Source organism: Martes martes (assembly GCF_963455335.1).
Source record: "Martes martes genome assembly, chromosome: 3".
Lineage (NCBI taxonomy): Eukaryota > Metazoa > Chordata > Mammalia > Carnivora > Mustelidae > Martes > Martes martes.
In genome coordinates, this window is record NC_137890.1 from 182,636,621 (window position 1) to 182,651,202 (window position 14,582).

Below are 14,582 nucleotides of genomic sequence, written 5' to 3' on the forward strand. Positions count from 1 at the left end.
TCCAAGTCCTGCTCAGCCCAGGACGGAGGGCTGGTGCAGCCATAGCAGGAGACTCTGGCATTTTCTTCGGCCCATGCAGCAGTGCCCACAGCAGCCGTGCAGGGTAGTAATGTGGTTAGCAGGTTTGGACTCACCGTTTATTTTGGAAACCAATAGTGAAAATGGAAGAAAGTCCTAGAGCGGTGCTAAAATCCAAATGTCTCTAGCGGGGGGGATGGGGAGCCTGACTCTGCCGACAAGAGAAAGTTTGCACATCTTGCATGAAAGGGTAAATAGCGGTTCTGGTTCCGGGGAACCTGTCTCCGAAACCGGGAGAGGTTTCAGGCGACACGGTGAGCTCGCAGACATGAGCAGAGCCCTCCCAAGGAGACCTGTCCCTCCCAACGAGAGGTCCCTGGTAGCCTGCAGCTCTACGCTCCGACCTCTCTGTGCTCTGATATTCACTCTACATGGAGGCTTTTTTTTTTTTTTTTTTAAGCACAGGAACAGTAAGCATGAAAAAAATCAAATAAAATTCAGTTGGGTTAAACCCTACCACATTTTCAGGGAAGAATGACGTTCAAACTTTCAGTTGGGATCTCTTCCCCTCTCTCCACCTGCGCGAGCGTGTTTTTCTTTGACATTTGAGCTGTTTCCCCTGTCTCTGACGTTTTCCTCACTGCCCTTTTTGCCTCCTCACTGAAGCAAAAAGAACAGAGCCTCGGCTAATTACTCTCAGATCAAATAATACTGGTTATTGTAATTGGTCATTGTCCGAAAACACTGAGTTCTTCTTAGCCCTGAGGTTGCCTGGCACGGCTTAGTTAGCTAACTATTCCGGGAATGTCTCTATTATCTGTTTTACTTTGTAAAAGAAACTAGGGATTTGTTGAAAGCTGGTAATAAAAGTCTGCCCTGGTCTGAGCCGAGACTGCGTGGAGAGGGCCTGGGAAAGCATGACCTCCATGAATCAAGTTGGCCCCCCCCTCCAATAGCCACTCAATGATGTTATTTGGTTTCTCTGTGTCGGAGAATAATAAACCCACTAGGTTTTCTTGCAGGCCAACATTCCCTCATTCTCAGGGCCTCGGACATGGTCGAGGGGCACAAAACAATTTTAATGACCAAACTCACTGAAAGTAAAATGGTTCAGAGAGAAAAACGGACACACTCACAGGTGGCTGGCTCTCCCAGAGGCATCTTCTGGGCCCTGTAGGCCTCCAGAGATCAGGTGCTCAGGGGCTGCGTGTTTGGTGGACTGAGGGTCAGGAGACTGAGGCCCTGCTTGAAAGAGAGGCTTTCCCAGGTGGTGCTTACCTGTCCCAGACAATCTGAAGGCGTCGAGGCTTCGGCGGTGGGAACCATTCTGGAAAGCATACACAGACACGTTAGAAACCAGAAACAACCCTAAAATCCTATTGCCAAAATATTATCAAAATTCTGCTCGTTCTTCTCAGCTTGAGCAAAGAGCGTTCAGCTGCAGGTGGGCAGAGCGAACACTCTGAATTTTCATGCTTCTGTGGAAGGTCACTATTATGGGTTGAATTGTGTCCCCCTAAAACTGATACATCAAGGTACCTCAGAATCTGACCTTATACGGAAATAGGTCATTGCAGTTGTAATTAGTTAAGATGAGGTCATAGGTGTGGGCCCTAATCCAACGTGACTGGTGTCTTCTTAAAAAAAAGGGAAGATTTGGACACAGAGACAGATACATATGAGAGAAATGACACAAAAGGACCTGAGGAGAAGACAGCCGTCCACAAGCCAAGGAGAGAGGCCCGGAACAGATGCTTCCCTCAGGGCCCTCTCAGAAGGGCCCTCTCAGAAGGGAACGATCCTGCCAATTCCTCAACTTCAGAGCTATCTAGCCTCCAGCACGGTGAGACAACAAATTTCTGTGGCTTAAGCCACTCAGACTGTGTGGTCCTTTGTCATGGCAGCCCTAGCAAACTCACACACTCACGAGATTCACTCAAATCAAAACACATCTATTGAACACCTACTGTGCGCCAAATGTGTACCAAGCGCCGGGGACACTATGAAAGAAACCAACAGAGACTCCCCCCTCCTTGCAGAGCCACAATTCATTGGAGAACAAAGCACGCATGTGCGCACACAACACGCGTGAAGAGTCAGGTGATGAGCGGTGGGGCCGTCTCAAAGGCTCAACATGGTGAAAAAGGAATGGGGCTAATTTTATATGTGACTTGCAGTAAAAATGGAAGTGAATTCATCCAAAATGGATGATGATAAGATTTGTCATTTCCATTGCAACACTCTTTACAACGTTTACATGTGAATGTGTCTGTTTCTGTTATTCTTGGTATTGACACTATTTAACCCAAAATAAAACTACCATAAAAAGGGACAATTTCTCATTCATTCAAGAAGTACTAACTGAGTGCTTATCCTCTGTAAGGGTGATAAGGGGAGCTCTAGGGTTATAAGGTGATGTTCCTTATCAGAGTCCTCTATTTCCTGCTCTAAATCGAGAAGAGATTATTTTAACTCGCATTTAAAATATACACATGAAAATAAAGTAAAATTATATGAATGTTTTACACTTTTCTTGGGCCTGAAATGTATGTGTTTTGTCTTTAAAAGATCTCTTCTTCCAGCTCCTATAGGAATAGGATAGATCATTTATTTATCTGGTTTATCCAACCAAGAATGTAATCGTAGTTGGGCAAAAAAAGATTTTGATAATACTGGTGTATTCATGTCTGTATAAACATTAAAAAAAAAGAGCTGGAAGACTATCCATCTGATAGTGATAGTGGTTCTGGGGTTTACCCCTTTACTTCTAGGCTTATTTTCTTAAATTTATTTTTTTAATAAAAAAACACATTATTTTGTAACTTTGAAAGTAAGTTCAATTAAAACTAGAATTTATAGTGCCAAGACTTGTAGCATGAAATGAGTGATCAAAGAAAGTGATTTCAGCGGCGTTTTCAAGGTCAGGTGTAATCAAGTGAGAACCTCTGCTGGCGGTTTCCTAGTCCCATGTGGGCGCGAAGGGAAGAGCTTGTATATACAGCTTCTTCATCCTCCCTTTAGACAATTGTGCCTAAATTCAAGTAACTAGTAAAGATAGGTAAGAATGTCTGGTATCTGTTTAGAATGTTTATTTCCAAACCACTTTCTGCTGCCTGTTTACGGTTCCTCCCTGGCCAAACAAAATTAAAATATTTCCTCATTCAGCCATAAACCAATTTCCAGTCAACATAATGAAATCCATTTCCGTGCTCTCCCATGTTTTGTTTTTCCCTTCCTAGAGCCCGTTGCTCTGTGTTTTGGGGAGCCTTTGGTATTTTAAAACTCTTTCCAACTTTCACGTTGTTCTTGCGGAACGTGGATTTGGAACTGGCTGAGTCCGGGCTCAAACACAGCACCTCGGGTTTGCAACTGCAGCAGCCGCTTCGCTGCGCCCTCAAGCACGGTGGTTTAGCCATCACCAGCTCGCTCCCTTAACCCAAGCTGGAGGTCATATTCGCCTCTCAAGGACAAAGTGATTCGTTGCATTCACTGGGATTTGTCAGATGATCAATGTTAAGTGCCTGCCTCTGAGCACAAAACAAAATCATTCCTTTCCCTCTGTTCCTTCCTTTGAGAAATGGTGGGCAATGGAAAGCGCATGGTTAGGACTCTGGAGCTGGGCTTTGAGAACGTAGTGTGGCGCTCACCGGCTGTGTAACGTGGGGGGTGTTGTCTGACCTCCCAGAAGCCTCGGTGCCTCACATCGCGTCTACAAAGAGGGATGATTATAGCTCCTGCTCCATCGAGTTCGTGTTGGAATCAGGATGGTAAAGGTAACATTAGTATTCCCTCACCCTTTGCTTCTCTCTGCCTCTTCTCTGGTCTGATGAACCACGTTTTCCTCTCTCCTCTCAGGTGTTTCTGCCTGATGGTTCTCCTTCAACAACTTGCCATTTCATGGCCCTGAAATTCTAACGCGCTCCGAGCCCTAGTTCTTACACGCCCCACCTGATGTCTCCTGAGTCTTCAGTGTGGGTCGAGGTGTGCTTCTTCGCTGTGTGTCTCCCTTCTGCCGCTTGTGAGCTCTGAGATTTGGGGGAAATTAACGTCTCTGGTTCAGTAATGCAGAAATTTCCAAATCTGTAAAATGGGAATAACTTTCCAGTTGCTTGGGAGGATTAGATAAGATGAGGCACTTGGCAATAGAGGAGGGGCTCAACAAATGTTAGTCTTAGTCCTTTTCCTTTTTTTTCATCTCTCATCCTGGAGAGGTAGCAGGGTCTAACACAGTGTTTCACAAGCCACGCTGCATGTTAGCATCACCTGGAAGAAGTTCTGGCCGGCAAGGAGCCCCAGGCTTCACCCTACAGAGTTTGATCCGGTGCACCTGTGGACAGCCCAGCATTGCTGTCATTGTGGTTGTCATTATTGTTCTTCATAAACTCCAGATGTTTCTGGTGTGGCGCCCAATGAGGCAGAAGGTGCTGGTGTGCAAGGAGGATGGGGTCGACCCCTCATCAGTGACTTCCCCACCCTGCTCTGAGGCTCGCTGCCTCAAGTGAGCTAGTTGTGAAAATATAACTAATCAATGTATATCAAAATTGCAGAACGTAGCGTCTGATGCATACTTATGTTTTCAAGGAGGTGAACGAGGAAGCATGACAAGGGAAAGATCAGCCCTCAGAAATTCTGCAATGAAAGGGTGACCTGGACGAGTTGTCCCAGGAGGCAATGTAACGACATTGAACTTGAGGTTCCAGGTCTTGCCAGACTGTACCTGACTCTCTTCCCCCATGTGTTTTGTAGCTACATTAGAGCAGATGGAGGGGTTGACGGGCCCAGGGCATAGTCAGGTTGCTGTTCCTGATTGTGGTCTGCCCTCCCACTCTCATGCAGATAACCTCATGCTGGATGACCTTGCCTCTCTCCCATTGATTTTTCCCAGTAGTTAAACTGCAAGCAATCAATGAGAGAATCATCGACAGATAGGCATTTTGCACAGCACTATTTCAAGAGGTGTTTGTTTCTCTGGCTTCAGGAGCCACTCAAAGAACAGGGCTCTGGGTAGCTTATTTCCCTCCTCTTTCCAAAAATGATGGTGAACCCATAGACCAAATTTTTCTCCATCTCCTCCTACTGCCTTTCTTTTTAAAGGAGTTCTCATTTGAATTCAATTGGAATTTGAAGTAGGAATGGCGAAGTAAGTTGCAAAAGGAAACTTAAAAAGCCGAACATAGAGATTTCCGAACCAAATGGAATAAAATTAAAATGAGGGCAGAATGTTGCTCCCATACTAAAACACCACCTTTTTTCCTAAGTCCTAATTCATAAGTGAAATAAGAAAGCTCATTTACAACAGATCCAAGTCAACAGAGATTTGCTGGTTGACTGATAAACCATCACCAGAACCCTGTTGAGTCTTAGCTCAAGGTAAAACATTTGCTGGTTTCTATAATCTTACCACAGTCCCCTAAGGTTATCTTATAATGCAGCCTACTGAACGACACCTCTGGAATTTCCCAAATACAATGCATTCTTGAGATACCATACATTTAAATAGTTGATAATGTTGTTAGCCTTATTGCACTATCTCAAGCAGTAACTTTAAAACCTCATTGCAAAAATCTATAGCTCTTCTCCTAACCCCTCCGCCCCGCCTTAACCACACTCACGCCCTCACCGCCACTGACTCCCTTAGTCTTTGACTCAAGGAGCCTAAGCATGGCCTTTCTGGTGCTTTTCTAGGCTGTAGACTCTTTTTGGCCGTCATCATCATCATGCGGAAAGCTGGGGCTCCGAGGAAGTACGCTCCCCGGCATTTGAACCTGGCGCTCCAACTCCCATTTGTAGCTTATCACTTTTCTAACCCTGCCTCAAAACTTCCTGTGGATTCTAAGAAAAGATTCCAGCCTCTGCAGCCTCTTGCTAAGGTTCCTTGCAAAGGAAGGGGAGGCCAAGCCTTGCTCCTGGTGGGTGGAGAAAGCAAAGGGAACGAGCATAATCAGAAGTCTCTCGCTCCTCTCCCCAGGGCGGGAGGTGGGGGGAGTACCATGTTTAACGTCTGGTCCACCCCCACAAATGATGTTTGAGCTATAGTTTATTTGTTTGTTTGTTCTTTTAAGGATTTTATGAAGTAATCTCTACACCCAACGTGGGGCTTGAACTTATAACCCCGAGATCAAGAGTCAGGCACTCCACAGACTGAACCGGCCACGTGCCCCGAGCTAAAGCCTGATCATGTCATTTGGTGTGTATGATGTTTGATGATGCATCAGGTGACATCATTTACCACTTCCCTATGGCTGCCACCACTATTTAAGGGTCATTAGGTGTGCTCAGCACTGTGCTGACGCAGACATGGTATTGCCTGTCCCCGACGAGCTTATGGCCATATGATTTTCGTGGTATTGTGATTACTGTCATCTCCTGGTCTTCTCCAGGTCCTCTGGCTCTTCCTTCTCATTCCCCAAACACCCCTTTCCCTCTGCCTGACCTTTCAGGACTGGGGGCCCAGGGTTCTAGCCTAGTCTTCTTTCTCTTCACATTCTCCCTTGGGTAACTGAATTCACACGGGAGTTTCAAATACCTCTTTAATCAGATTACTTCCAATTTTGTATTTTTACAGTGGACTCTCTATTTTTTTTTTTAAGATTTTATTTATTTATTTGACAGACAGAGATCACAAGTAGGCAGAGAGGCAGGCAGAGAGAGGGGGGGAAGCAGGCTCCCTGCTGAGCAGAGAGCCCGAGGTGGGGCTCGATCCCAGGACTCTGGGATCATGACCTGAGCCGAAGGCAGAGGCTTTAACCCACTGAGCCACCCAGGCGCCCCTACACTGAGCTCTTTAAATCATGGGCTTGTATTTCTGATTGCTTTTTAGATATGTTCATTTAGCTCTCCCATAGATACTGTGATCGCAAAATGTTCCAATCGTATACTCATCACTTTCCCCACAATTCCTTCCCCCTTTCTTTCCTGTGCCAGTGAATGGACCTCCCATTCACCCCCTGGAGATCCATTGGTTTCTCCCTCACAGCTCAAATCCCATTACTAACAACCTCCCCTTGACTCTACTACCTACATGATCTTTGCAGCTACCCCCTCCGTTCCTTCTCTGTTACCACTGCTCTAGCTGAGACTTAGTATTTGCCTTCTAGAATCTCAGTCATGGCCACACTGCTTCTGACCTCCTAGCTGCATACCTGCTGGTGTAGGGATTGACTGTGTTGTGCATCCGGCAGATGGACTTGGGTTCCGATACACCGCCAGTTTAATTCTACATAGAGTATTTGAAGCGATTTTTAATTTAAATCCTGCCGTAGCACTTCCCTGTTAAAAATTATCCAATGCCTTCTCTTTGCTTATTGGTCAAAGTCCAAATCCTTGGGCTGACGACAAAAGCACTTCCCAATCTGGTCCCCATCTACCCTTCCAGGTTAATCTCCAGCAATGGACCACCACAAAGCTAACATTCTAGCTTCCTTGGGCAATTTACCTACTTGGTATGATGTCAAATAAGCCTGCTTTCTTTGGGTCAAGTTCCTTTGTCTGGAATGTCTTTCCTTTCTTGCTCACCTGGAGAAAGCCCACTCAGTCATATTTGGGACCCAGCTCTGTCCCTCTCAAACAGTCCCTAGATTCCCCACACTCAGGGGGCTTTTTTCCTTTGTGTTCCCAGAGGCCCCCAAGGGATGCTGCTATAATAATACTTTCCAAGTTGTATTATTTATAGTTTCCCCCTCCAGACTGCATTCTTTGAGGGCAGGTATCAATGTCTTATTTATTTATTTGTTTTCAAGATTTTATTTATTTATTTGACAGAGAGAGACACAGTGAGAGAGGGAACACACAAGTAGGGGGAACGGGAGAGGGAGAAGCAGGCTTCCTGCTGAGCAGGGAGCCTGATGCGGGGCTCGATCCCAGACTCTGGTCGCTTAATGACTGAGCCACCCAGGTGCCCCTCGATGTCTTATTTATTTTTTAATCTCCTAGTCCCTAGCACCTAGCATTCATAAATATTTGTTAAATGAATGAAAAATTGATGCTTGGATACAAAATAAAAGTGAAATAAATTTACTAAACTTTATCCTTAAAAGGTAAACCTACCACAAGAAAGCCTATTTGTGTGTCTTGCTTTTTGCCTTACAGAGATGGGTGGAACAAGACCCTGGCCATGAACGTGGGGGAGGGGCCTACAGGTAGAGCCATTTCCATGACGTTTGGAATCTTAAGGCTCCTTTTCTTTAGCTGGAAAGGAATAAGGCAGGGTTTTACCTTCAAAAAAAAAATTCTTTTTTTTAACCTGCTTTTCCTCATTTGCAATTTTTCCTAATCTTAACTACTTTAAGATCATCTAGTCCTCCTCAATAAAAACTAATAACTGCCACCAAATAAATTAAAGATGAGAAAACTAAAAATAAATGTAGAAACTAGAAGAAACTATTAATGAAGATCAAAGTAGGCTGTGTATCTAAATGAATTTCTCTGACTGATTAGGGGGACGGGTTAATAAAGATGTTAATAGTAACTCCCCGGGGAGCTTTCCGCAGCCTTGCAGAAGTGCGATGGTAATGAGCACAATCAGGGTTCACACGGTAGCTCTGGTAAGCCAGGGCTGCCTGGGTCCCAGGATGGGGACTCCACTCATATTACATTCCAAAAACATGTCACCAAGCTTATAGACTCTAAAACCAAGTCTAGTTAGAAGGACAGAATCATTTGGAAATGAACTTGGAGCGTTTGTTTTTAGCTGCCCCCCACTCTAGGGCATTGTTTTATTACTATTGTAAGGGCCTATTTAGCCAGAGCGATTTCATCGGTTAAACGGTGATTTTGTTGTTTATGCAGTAAAACTTAAACTGACCCTGCCCTCCCCCCCCCCCCAAGGGGAACTTACTTAAAAGCAAGTCCCGGAAACCAGTAGAATATGGTCGACCAGTCCCTGATAACAGAGCCCAAATACAGGGGTGGGTCAGGTCAGGTGGAGGTAACAGAGCCCGAATGCAGGGATGAGTCGGGCCAGGTGGAGACATCCAATCAGTAAAGCGCTCATACTGTCTCCCTAGCTACCAAGGAGTGTGGGCCCTGCCTTTTGGGCGCCAATTCTGACCAAGGTGATAGGCTAGTTCAAATAGCTACTATGGGGTGAATTGTAATTCAATTGGTCACCCATGTGTGACCTAGCATGACTGTGCAGCTTTCTCTGTGTGTTACAATCTCATTGGCACCTGTGTGTGGCCAAGCTCAACCACATGGCCTTTGCTCTATAAAAGTTAGTCTGTGAGTCTGGGAGGGTCGCCCTCTCTGTAAGAGGCGGCCCCAAAAGGTCGGTTTGATTCTCGATGCTTGGCACGAAATAAAGCTTTGCTTGACCTTCGCTTTGTATCAGTCTCACTCCATTGATCAAGGACCTATCATTGGGGGACCCATCACTATAGCATCATATTTGCCCTTCGTAGCTGGAAAGCAAGGTGGAATACAGCTGTGAGCATCACCTTGAACTCCAACAGGTCTAGCCATTCTGGAACTCCCCCTTCCTGGCTAGGTGACCCGAGGCCAGACACATACCTTCCTGAGCCTCAGTGCCTCATCCGTGAAGCAGGAATGACAACCCTGCCCCTAACCGATAAGGCTGCTGTGAATCAAAGTAAAATAATGTAGGTAAAGTGCCCAACTCGAGCTAGAGCTCAGTAAACAGTAGTTATTATTATCCGGAAATAAGGTGGCTAATAACTTACATATACTTTCTTGGCCAAGGGGGCAGAACAAGGATTATTCGAGACTAGAGGGTGTGATTAGGAGTAGACTTGCACGTTTTCTAACTCCTGGTCACTGATTTCATTGAACAAGTATGTACTGACTCATGACTGTGTGCCGCTTAGGGGGCATGTATAAATTACTAGAAACCCTACAAGTGGTCAGGGTTGCTCTGCAGAGGCTTGGGGTGAAGTTGACAAAGGGAACACTGATGCCTTCTGTGATGTAGTAGCTTTTACTGGCCACCCGTTAGGTGTCCTGTAGACACTGAGGGTTCTGCCAGGGAACAGCCCATGTCATAGTGGGCAGAGTTCTCATGGCATTTTAAGTGTGTGTGTGGGGGGTGCAGAATGGAGCCTTCACCAGAAGAGAGAGCCTTAACAGGTGCCCACACTGGCTTGGGTAGAAATTTGGAAACTGAGGGTCAGCTCTTAGGGACTTAGAATTCAGGCACAGTTGAGGCCCAAGCAAGCAAACACAGAGGTCAGTTCTGGCACAGAGAGGTATGCCCAACACCTAGAGGGAAGTTAAAAGTTCCAGGGAAGCTAAACATTAAAAACAGGCATAGCTTCACGGGGCACCTGGGTGGCTCAGTCGGTTAAACGTCCCACTGGTTTCTGCTCAGGTCATGATCTCATGGGTGGGGAGAGGGAGCTCCTCACTCAGCAGGGAGTCTGCTGGAAGATTCTCTCCATCTGGCCCTCCCCCTGCCCCTTCTCATGCTCTCTCTCAAATAAATCAATAAATCTTAAAAAAAAAAAAAAAAAAAGGTATAACTTCAATTCTCACACACACCCGCACTGAGTCTGAATCCTGGCAGGTCACCGAAGCAGGGAAGGAACTTCCACACTGAGTAAAACAATGAGAGCTAACTTACTGTGTGCACCTGCTAGAACTTAGGAACCATGGCAGATAAGGTCCAATAATTTCATTTCTTTCTCAGAACCACCCTGCAAAATGAGACAGAGGGATGCTGCATGGCCGATGGGAAGAGAACCAGTCTGGATGCAGACTGGCTCCTCTGCAAAGCTAGGAGATGCCTCTGGGGACCTGCGAGAAAACCTGCTTCCTTGTGCCTAACACAGAGCTCCTCAGTGGCACGGCCCCAGGCAGGCAGTACCAAGAAGTAGCCGTTAACGTGTGTTCTGTGCCTGGTGCGTGGGAACACTTTCAAAAGGACAGGATTGTTCCCATTTTGCAGATTAGGGAACTTCTTCAAGTGCCCCAGGTAGTTAAAGGTGGGGCTTGGACTTGCCATTTTGTGAGGTGCTGATGTCCATAATTAAAACCTCTCTTAGCAGTAGTTTCCCCCGTCGAGCCCACTGAATAACCCCCCTTGGCTAACCACTCATGGGACACAGCGGATACTGACGCAGATCTTCCCTTGTGTTCACCACAAACACACAAAGATCGGCTCACAACCCTTGGAGCCCAAAGCGTGGTGGCTCTTCGCCTTCCCAATAGAGACAAGCATCATTTTAGATTGCGGTCATCATCTGTCCCACAGTGGTGTCAGATGAAGAGAAGCTCTTGCACTGGATTTCAGATCAAAATAAAACATTCCAAGTGTAAGGGGAGATGGCTGGAATGTTCTGTCTGTATTCCACGCCTCTTATTTTTTGCTTCCACCTGGTGGTCAGAAGTTGAAAAAGCAGGCGTCCTCAAGATGACTGGGCGTCCCCAGGAGCCATTTGCCTCTGGTTTCTGGTACATCTGATTCTGGGTCCCCACAGAGCTTTTAGTGCTGCTTTTCCGCCTTTTGATTTCCACTAAGTTCCTCCAGTGGAGAATCTTTCCATGTGCATGGTTCTTTCCCGGGGCTGAAAGAACCAGGATAATCCCGGATGTTTCCCTGCCGCTGAGCTCATGTCACAAATCAGGCATGATTTTCAGCAGATATTTCTTTAAAAGTTTGAAGGCCTCTGCGGACTCTGTTCCCTTCTTAATGGGAACGAGCATCAAAGAGACAGGAACGAAATGCTTTGCTCGCACATCAGGACCTAATTGCCAATTTGGCAAATGCATTGACTAGTGTCATGCACTGTTATTTCTAAATCCTCTCCTGTCCTTGACCCCCAGTATCTAGATGTAAACTTGGAACCATTAGTGGAGAAGGATAAAGTCTTCTGGTGCCTCAAATGGAATTGAGAGGGATTTAAACTCCGTGCTTTTGAGTGTAGTGAAATGAACCCAGCAGTCCATTAATGCTAGGATTGGAGCTCACACAGCATGAGCGCTTTCAAAATCCGTGTTTAAGGAAGCAAACAGCCACGGCAGACCCTTTCATTGGAGCAGAAGGAGTTGGATGAAACAATCAATGACACGTTAAAAACCACAACTGGGCTGCAATCATGTGGGCACACACACACACACACACACACAAAAGTTCTTCTTTATCCACAGAATCTTTGCATCTAATGAGATGGTGACTGGACGACCTCCAGAGGAATAAGGGCTCTGTTTACTTGCACCGAGAAACGTCTAAATATTTAGCTGTTTCTCCGAAAAGCCTTACATGATTCTGTAGCAAACTGGTCTCTAAGGTATGATCTTATTAGCTCTATATTGCCATTGGAAAATCTATTTAAAGAGAATTTGGAAAAGAAAAGCAGGGAGCTACTACCACTGAAAGTACAAAGGTTAGCTTATTTTTTTTTTCTTCTTTCCAACGAACTGTTGTCTACGTCCTCCAAATACTTAGTTTAGGTCCAATCCCGTGAGGATTAATACTTTCTCTTAATGGATTCTAAATGGTTCTCCATTTCTTATATATGTGTTATTCCTGTTGGTTTTAGTGGGATTCAAAGCGCTTGAGGCTCAAAAGGGGAGAGGCTCCTGAGTGCATTTTGCGGGGTGCGGCGGGGGTGGGGGGATCTAAGAGGGCCGGGGAACTTTGTAAAATGTCTATATGGGTTCACCCTTTAAATTCACACTACTGTCTTGTGTGAGCAGATTTTAGCCAAGACCAATATCCAGCTTGCTTTAAGCTTCCGGGATCCTCTCTGCCATAAACCTAGTAAATCCCCAATAGGGCATCAACTGGGACTTTACCCTTTCCAGACTTTCTGGTAGTAGAATCCCCTCCAGCAATGTTGCTGTTTATTATTGCTTCCTATGGACTCCTATTAAGGATCACCAAAACGCAGGCCGCCACCCCTCCCCCGGCTGGAGGCCAGCGCAGCCCCCGTTCACCTCCAGTTTGATTAATGTGTCTTGGCTAATTGTGTGAAAGATGGCAGGCCTTTAGCAAGTGTGACCAGTTTATTGTTCAGCCAATCACAGGCGCCTCAGTTAGCATGTGAAAAGGGGGTGTTTGTGGGGGGGGGGAGGGTGAGTGTTCTGGCGGCTGAGTCAAAGGCAGAGCATTTTGGGGGGTCACAGAACAACACCCACTTCTTTGAGGGGATGTTACTATGCTCTACTAAACCTGTAAACCTTGTACTCAAAGCACTTTTTTTCTCCTCCCTCTTTTTTCAAGATCTTTTTTTCCCATGGTGCGAGCAGGCAAGCCACTGGCTACCATGCAGATGGAGTTCACGTTCCAGGGTTTTTAATATTTCACTTTTATATTTCTGTTAGAGAATGATCCTGCTGAGAGTCTGGGAATCTGTGCTCGTCAGAACCCCCTTACTGACACTTGGATATATTGCTCTGAAAGCTATCCCAGGAGAAAAGATTAAACAAAAAAAAGCCTACTTTTCAAAGCCTACTTCTCAATCTGCCCACATCAAAATAAGACAACTGGCCCTTTGAAGTAGAGGACACAGAGTTCTCAGGCAGCTTGCTTAAAATGGGGGGGGGGGGGAGGAAGGAGGGAAGGAAGGAAGGAAAGAAAGAAAGAAAGAAAGAAAGAAAGAAAGAAAGAAAGAAAGAAAATAGCCTAGTGTCTAAAATTGTATACCTCTTTTCCCTTTCCCAGATTTAGTCAGGTACAAGAATCTGAATTGATGGCCAGAAAAACCACAATCGTGCTCCTCAGTGCCCCCAAGAAAACAGGTAATTGGCCAGAGGAACCTGTCCAGGTGGGTCAGCACCAGGTGTTTTTTTAAGCCTGTACAAACAGAAACTGTGTTCCCCTCCTAGACAGAGTACAGATAAGGTCTGGGAAAAGGTAGAGTAGTCCTAGATGGACATTGGATGGTTTTCCCAAGTTTTGAGCTCTTGGCTCCCTCAGATTAGAATATGGCTCAATTCAAAGTTTGGGAATTCTCACTGCTACTGAATGAAAAGGAAAGGGATGGAAGTCTCATCTAGAATGGCGTTAACAGTTCTCCTCTGTGATATTTTTTTCTGGCTCCCATCCCCCTTCTTTTCTCGTAACCCCTGGAGTTCAAGTGTGTGGATGAGGGTGAGAGGGGAGTCACTCAAAGGGACTTTGCGACTGACATAAGGGGATGATCCCAGAACACAGATGAAGGCCCTTTTTCAAACATAGTCCTTATGGTGGACTTCTCAGTGGTGCTGACCCCATGCTGAAGAGATGCTGGGATTTTAAGATTTACAGATACAGAGTTAGACATCTTCATTGTAGTTAAGGAAGGGTTACAACTCCCTTTCTTTCATAAGCTTAGCTTGGCCCCAAACCCATGGAAGTGAGGCTCACGAATGATCACCCCTCTGCCCCCAGTAAGGAGAGCTGGTGAAAGAGTGTGGATGAATGTGTACAAACCCAAGTCTCAGAGCTCCGAGAATGTACCAGATCTGTCTGTGCAGACCCAACATGTAATATAGCACCTGGCAGATAGTAGGTGTTCAAATTTTTTGGACTTATTTGAATTAAATTGAATCCCTACTAGAAAAACAATGCAAAGTACGAACCCTATTGATGTTGGGCCTGGAGAATTCTCTTCATAAATAAAAAATTGCAC

The 14,582-nt window shown here is 45.7% G+C and overlaps 1 protein-coding gene across 1 annotated transcript in view; it reads right to left on the reverse strand.

Annotated features, from left to right (window-relative positions):
• CDK15 (cyclin dependent kinase 15) overlaps positions 1-14,582 on the reverse strand; it is a gene marked incomplete at both ends in the record, with an annotated part of 77,118 nt that overhangs the window by 15,831 nt on the left and 46,705 nt on the right. The window contains one exon of the mRNA XM_080799225.1: positions 1,297-1,345. Within this exon, the coding sequence (XP_080655351.1) occupies positions 1,297-1,345 (49 nt within the window). The remainder of the gene's footprint in view (positions 1-1,296; positions 1,346-14,582) is intronic.